Here is a 7,840-nt window from a genome sequence, read left to right on the forward strand (position 1 = left end):
GGAAGAGACTGGACAAAAATCGTACACCTATGGATGAGGACAGTGGAGGGGAGGGGTGGCTAAGGGCAGAGGGTGGGGTGGGAACCGGATGGAGGGTAACTATGGGGGGAAAAAGGAGAAACAATTTTAATAATCTGAACAATAAAGATTTATTTAAAATAAAATAAAATCAATGGGGAAAAATGTTAAAATGGTAAAAAATAAAAATAAAAAATATATTTTTAAATGTATCTCAAATGATTTTCAGTAACCTAAACAAGAAAATGAGTTTCTCTGGGTATCTTGAAACATCCCACTTCTAATCGCAGATCTCACCTTCATCACTGGACCCAAAGCCACGCCCAATTAAGTAGGTTTCTTACCTCATCTTTCTATTATCAATTACTGTTCCTTCTAAAATAGGTATTATCCCAGTCTTAAATACCAAACTTGAGTGTCCTAAATTCTAAGTCTGATCAAAAATTATTTTAAGCATGAAATTTTAAAGAAAGAAGACATTTTAAAAAAAATTTAGGTAAGACTGCAAAATCAGTAATAAAGAGAACATTATGTCTAACATTTTTTAAATGTACATAGTGATCAGGAATTTTTTAGGGAATAACAGAGAATTGTGTTTTTGTTATTTTAAAACAAATAACATAAACCAAACACACATTTTTAGGGTCTCAGCTATTTATAGACCAACTTAAGGGTAATAGAGCTTATGAAAATATTGTCACTAAAGGGAAATTTCCAGATTGAGCTTAATCCTGCCTCCCAGCCTTTATACTCGCTACTTTTGCCACCTGGAACACTCTACCACAGTGGTTCCCAAACTTTTTCCAGTTCACAGAACCCTTAGTAATTATTTTTCCTGTGACCTCTAAGCCAAAAGAAGAACCTAATATTTATGTTTATTAGGTAGTTCGGTGCTAACAATTTAATAACTATTTATGTTTCAACAACTTTAGTAGCTGTTCTAAAAATCATAAAACACATAAATTGACAGAAAAAAATAATGTTTGTATGTCATTCTTAAACAGCCACGATTACTTAATAACAAGATAGTAACGGGCATGGCATAACTTCTCCAACCTTGGGATCATGTTATTCCCTGTCACCCTCATTTCCTGTTCCACACTGATTTTCACATGGTATTGCTTTTTATAAGAGCAACCACTGAAAACCCAGCTTTGCCAAAATGATGATGTCACGAAAGAATGCGGCATGATCCAATGTTGAAACTGTCAACATTCAACTAATAGTTTGCATGGTGTTTAACAGATGTGGCGTATCCCTGCATTTCCCTCAAAATTTTCAAATACCCTGCAGTGCCCCTTGAATTCATTGAAGAGACAGAAAACCCCCCACACAGTTCAGGAATAGTGATTCAAACCCCCAAAATGTTTAATGGTGTTTGTTTTTGGGTGGATTACCTAGAAAACAGATCCTGAGGCAAAGATTGTAAGCCAAAACTTTTTGGGAAATTGTAAGCCCATAACTTTTTGAAGGGAAAAGAGAAGACCAAAAAAAAAAAAAAAGGAAAAATAAATTCAAGGTTGTGAGTTATGAGATGGCTGCACCCCAACAAATAAACATACCTGGTTGCTTGGTCACCAGAACTTCCTCCAGACAGAACTGACATCATCATCTCACCTATGGTGTCCATTTCATCTATGGTGCATTCTGTCTGCAAGAGAAAGAGGAATTTCTCTGCCACTTTCTTTCTGTGTCTGTCTCTCACTGGTTGAAGTTTGTCCCTTAGAAAATTAACTCACCCTGACTTCTAGGTTGTATTACTGGCTCTTTGTGGCAGCCTCTGGGGAACCCAGATCTCTGCCCCACAGCAGGCCTCCTCATCCCTTTCTAGAAGTGATGGGAGGAACCTCTAAAGATAGAGGCTGGTTGGACCTGCACACCAAGTCTCCTGCCAATGAAGTCTCCTTGAAGGCTGTGCAGGAGTCCAGCCCTCCTTTCCACAGGCTGAGAGAACTGTCTAAACTGTGCTACTTACTTTTGTCTTTCCTCTTTTGTTAGAATAGGAGGTCTATATTAGCTGTGTTCAACAAAACTGTAGTAGGCACACAGTAGGTACACAACACATGTTTACTGAGAGAATGAACGCCTGTTATCCAACACTCATTTGCCTGTGAGGAACATCAGTGGGCCAATAGGAAAGGTGCTGGGATTGTAAGTTTGCCAGTTAATAAGGGAAGAAGGGATCCTCCTGAGGACTGCGTGATGAACCTGAGATCCTCAGGCTTGCGTCACTGCCATTACAAAATATGAAGCTACATTGAGAGCCTGAAATTAGAATGAAGAAAAATATTTTAGGTTCTACTCATAGAGATTGATAGGAATTCATTAGCATAGGCAGTCTCTAAGGAAGAGTTAAATAAAAAACAAAGCTATTATATCTCCAGGGTCTTTAGATCATCCAATCCAATCTTCCATCCATGTACAGTGCTCCCACAACATCACTCCATGTGATCCCTTTTAGCCTGGAAACACTGAAGTTACAGGGAGTCACTACTTTTTGAGGAGACAATCCAGTCATTTTCAACAGGCTCTGTTGGAAATTCTTCCCATTTTTCATTACTATTCCTTATTCTAACTGTTGGTGTGCCAAAGAAAGTAATGTGGTTTACAATGTTCCTACACTTGAGCAGCTGGTTTGTGGGCCAAAATGAGGGAGTTAACATTTATTTAAATTTTCTTTCTGTGTGCTGACCATCATTTACCCACCCTAAGTCTTTGAGAGCTGATGTTTGTCATTCATTGCATTCACATTCCCTTTTGGTTCCTTATCAAAGCAGATCTGATCTGCGATATACTCAGCAAAGTCACCAATAAATTTCCTGAAAAGGATAAGGTCAGGATAAGAATGCGTAGCATGCCCCATAAACTTCAATCCAAGCTGGCAATCATTTGTTTTACAGGCCGTTAGCAAATATCTACATGGGATATGCACTGTTCTATATACTAGAGATTCATCAAGGGAAAATTAATGACCCTGCTTTCTTGGTGGTAAATATTCTAGTGCTCCATTAATCAATATATTTTGTCAATAATTATTAAAATCTGCATTAAAACACTGAGTTGGTCTTTCATTGAATCTGTATTTCTCTATTCCAGTACAAATGTATATAATTTTCAACATATTATATACATTTCTTAAGCTTCTATACAAACACTATGCTAATGCTAAAGATTCAAAGATGGGTACAACTCAGTACATTCCCTAAAAGAGTTTATCATTTAATAGTGATAAATGAAAGCCATTTTCTTTCTTTTTCACTGAAATTATGAACACCATAGTGGTGGACGCCATAGACTTTTTACTCAGAAACCATTCTTGTTCCCTTTCTCCCTCATCTTTCTAGATTACAGAGATATAAAAGAAAACATACTCTTTTCCCCAAACTGCCCATAGTTAAGTGTGACCTGGTTCTGAACAATGAGCTCTAAGCCAAAATAACCAGATGGGGCTTCTGGGAAAGTGTTTTATTAGCCCAGAAAAGTAATATGCCCCTTTAGTCCTTCGCCCTTCTTCCTTCTTCTATTCAATGCCTAGAGGTATAATAACCATTTTGCAACCATGAAGACAAAAACCATTTACAAAGGATGGAAGAGTCAGATGTAACTGGCCTTAGTCCTTGATGACTTCATTGAGCAGTTGCCAGCCCAGGAAAGCTTGCTTATTACTAGACTTTTATTTTTGTTGTTGTTGTTGTTAACCCTCGCCAGAGGATTTTTTTTTTCATTGATTTTTCTAGAGAGAGTGGAAGAAAAACATCAATGTGAGAGAGATACATCAATTGGTTGCTTCCTGCATGCATCCCTACAGGAGATACATGCCCTTGACCAGGAATTGAACCTGTGACCCTTCGGTGCATGGGCTGATGCTCTAACCATGAGCAATACCAGCCAGGGCAAGACTTTTTATTACAATAGAAAATTATACTCTTCTATGTTAAAGCCACTGTTGATTTGGATTAATTTTTTTTCTTTGCTTGCAGCCAAATGCATTCTTAACTTTTAGTTGGCAGAATTCAGAAAATATTTGATATATTGATTGAAATATTCATAATGACCTAAGTCAAATTGGGTATTCAGGCTATATCCCTCCAAATTATAATTTTGTAAAGAATTCCCAAAGTTAATTATGAAATTAACAATATTACTCTTTAACCAAATCCTCCCACTTCTGAAAATGTATCTTAAGGAAAAATTGCAAGAAAGAGTATTCTAGGTACAGAAAAACATTTGTCATAGAATTGTTTATAATGATGAGGATGTGAGCTAACACATCAAAAATAGGAAAATAAGTAAATTTTTCAAAGTCCATTGAAGGAATATTATGCAGATGCCCAAAATAATAGTTATGGATCCATGTAAATTGGTTACACAAATTGCCGATGATATGCTAAATGAAAACTAGGATATGAAGTTGAGTGACATTATCATTGCAACTATATAAAATATGGGCATGTAAGACAGAGAAGGGAGCACAGTCATCATTCTCCTCACTGACACCTCCTCAGTTCAATTTCTTTGGAAGCCAAGATGCACCACATTCAAGCTGAGAAGTCCATGATGGGCATGATCAACCTGTTTCACAAATACATCAAACCTGATGACATGATTGACAAGCCAGGCCTGCTGAAGATGCTGAAAGAGAATTTCCCCAACTTCCTCAAGGCCTGTGACAAAAAGGGCAAGGGTTACTTGTACCATTTCTTTGAGGAAAAGAACAAAAATGAGGATAAGATTCAGTTTTCCAAGTTTCTCTCCTGGGTGGGAGACATAGCCATGCACTGCCGCAATCAGAGTCATGGACTAGCACTCTGTTCTGGGAGCAGCCAGTGAGACCAGCCTGAGGCCTCCAAAGACCCCAAAGTGTTGCCTCCCTCCCCCCCACCCCAAAAGAAGACAAAAAGGAATACACAAAGAGGAAAATATTTTGTTTTGAGGTTACTTTAATTTTTTAAAATTATTTATACTGACATAAGACATTTTAGATCATAAATATTATTTTATTAAATTCCATGTTATTTCAAAAATATCTTTTTGTAGTTCAAGCAAAGACAGAGGTATCACACACTTTTGATTTGTAATCACTGGAAATATAATTCAGTAAAGGGATGAATTTTTGTAATATAGGGAAAATGCATTAAAATTAGAACAATTCCAGAGAAACCAAGATGGCAGCATAGGTAAGCACCTAAACTGCTGCCTCGCACAACAATTTCAAAACTACAACTAAAAGACAGAATGGACACCATCCAGAACCACAGGAAAGCTGGCTGAGTGGAAATTCTACAACTAGAAGGAAAGAGAAAAGCTCACAGAGAATTGGAGGTACGGCAAAGGGTCTTTGTGTGCACAGAGGGAAGGGCGGCTGAGAGCCTGGCTGACTTTCTCTGGCAGAAGGGGGAAGGAAGCCCCCGACCGCAATGAACCCCAGTTCTGACTGCACTGAACACCAGTCCCAGGCGAAACCCCGTGGACCCAGGCTCATATAGGGGGAGTCTGGACTGTCAGGTAGAGAGAAAGGCACCCAGAGACTCGGAGACCCGGGGGAGACCCGGGGGAGCCCTGGCAGGCAGGGTTCCGGAGGTGCGCGCACCAGTGTGCACAAAGGCTGCGGAGGTTGCCACAGGCTTTCCCTAGCAGAAGGGAGTCCGAAGCTCCTGACTGCACTGAACCCCAATTCTGACTGCACTGAACCCCAGTTCCAGGCGAGCCCCTGGAGACCCGTGCTCTTACGGGGGTGAATCTGGACTCTCGGGCGGAGACTCGGGAGCCGGGGAAGGCAAAGGTCTGCAGGCGCGCACGCGCGCAAGGGCAAGGCTGACTGGAAGCCAAGACTGTCTGCTCCGCCCTGAGACTCCACCCCATCCAAGCTGAGCACAGAGGCTATTGCAATTTGGCAAGTCTAATCCTATAAGCCTGTCTCCAACACCGAACTTCTCCCAGCGTAGACACAGCTGATCCTTACAGCCAACTGGCCTGAAGGTCAATTCCTCCCAGTGATACCAACAACAATCAAGACTTAACTAAAACAAGGCTGTACACACAGTCCACAAAGGGGTGCACCAAGAGTGTCCACCTCAGGTTAACTGGGGAAGCAGACCCACTGGGCCATATAGGAAACCTAGCACACAAATCTACCCTACCAACGCAGGGAAGCAGTGAAAATGCGGCGTCAAAGAAACAGATCACAAACGAAAGAAATGGAGGAAAACAAACGACTGGATATAGAATTCAAAACTACGATTATAAGGCTTTTCAAGAATATCCTAGAAAAGGCCAATAAATATAATGAGACTCTCGAAGATATGAAAAAGGACCAACTAGAAATTAAACATACACTGACTGAAATAAAAAATATTATACAGAGACCCAACAACAGACTAAAGGAACACAAGAATCAAGTCAAAGAATTGAAATAAAAAGAAGCAAAAAACACTCAACCTAAAAAGCAAAAAGAAAAAAACATCCAAAAAGTTGAAGATAGTGTAAGAAGACTCTGGGACAACTTCAAGCGTACCAACATCAGAATTATGGGGGTGCCAGAAGAAAAGAGAGAGCAAGATACTGAAAACCTATTTGAAGAAATAATGACCAAAAACTTCCCCCACCTGGTGAAAGAAATAGACTTACAAGTCCAGGAAGCACAGAGAACCCCAAACAAAAGGAATCCAAAGAGGACCACACCAAGACACATCATAATTAAAATGCCAAGAGCAAAAGACAAAGAGAGAATATTAAAAGCAGCAAGAGAAAAACAGTTAATTACCTACAAGGGAGCACCCATACGACTGTCAGCTGATTTCTCAACAGAAACTTATGTAGGCCAGACAGGAGTGGCAAGAAATTTTCAAAGTGATGAATAGCAAGAACCTACAACCAAGATTACTCTACCCAGCAAAGCTATCATTCAGAATTGAAGGGCAGATAAAGAGCTTCACAGATAAGAAAAAGCTAAAGGAGTTCATCACCACCAAACCAGTATTATATGAAATGCTGAAAGATATTCTTAAAGAAGAGGAAGAAGAAAAAAGTAAAGATAAAAATTATGAACAACAAATACATATCTATCAACAAGTGAACCTAAAAATCAAGTGAATTAAAAACCTGAGGGACAGAATAATCTGGTGAATATAATAGAATCAGGGGCATAGAAAGGGAGTGGACTGATAATTCTCAGGGGGAAAGGGGTATGGGGGGGGTTCAGGAAGAGACTGGACAAAAATCATACACCTATGGATGAGGACAGTGGGGGGAGGTAAGGGCAGAAGGTGGGGTGGGAACCAGGTGGAGGGGAGCTATGGGGGGAAAAAGGAGAAACGATTGTAATAATCTGAATAAAGATTTATTTTTTTTAAAAAAAGATTAGAACAATTCCTCTTAAGAATGAACATGAAATGTGGAGTCAAATGAGTTAAAGAAATTAACTTCATTTTCCTTGTATGTCATGGGCAATGAAATTATTTTAATAATTAAGATTGTCTTTTTTATTAAAGAAAAATAAAAATGGCAATAATAAAATGTCAGAGCTGCCAAAACCGGTTTGGCTCAGTGGATAGAGCGTCGGCCTGCGGACTGGGGGGTCCCGGGTTCGATTCCGGTCAAGGGCATGTGCCTGGGTTGCGGGCACATCCCCAGTGGGGGGTGTGCAGGAGGCAGCTGATCGATGTTTCTCTCTCATCGATGTTTCTGGCTCTCTATTCCTCTCCCTTCCTCTCTGTAAAATATCAATAAAATATGTTAAAAAAAAAAATGTCAGAGCTGTGAGGGGTTTGGACATTACCTGTCCCCACATTTCATTTCACAAATGAAGAAACTGACACCTAGA

The 7,840-nt window shown here is 39.7% G+C and overlaps 1 protein-coding gene across 1 annotated transcript; it reads left to right on the plus strand.

Moving 5' to 3' along the window:
* Positions 1-4,545: 4,545 nt before the first annotated feature.
* Positions 4,546-4,848, plus strand: LOC308246819 (protein S100-A7-like; the record flags this gene model as incomplete). The annotated part of the gene is made up of 1 exon (XM_080665162.1): positions 4,546-4,848. One exon carries the CDS (start codon positions 4,546-4,548, stop codon positions 4,846-4,848), a length of 303 nt encoding a protein of 100 aa, XP_080521288.1.
* Between the last annotated feature and the right edge of the window lie 2,992 nt (positions 4,849-7,840).

Source organism: Plecotus auritus (assembly GCF_963455305.1).
Source record: "Plecotus auritus genome assembly, chromosome: 4".
Taxonomy (NCBI): domain Eukaryota; kingdom Metazoa; phylum Chordata; class Mammalia; order Chiroptera; family Vespertilionidae; genus Plecotus; species Plecotus auritus.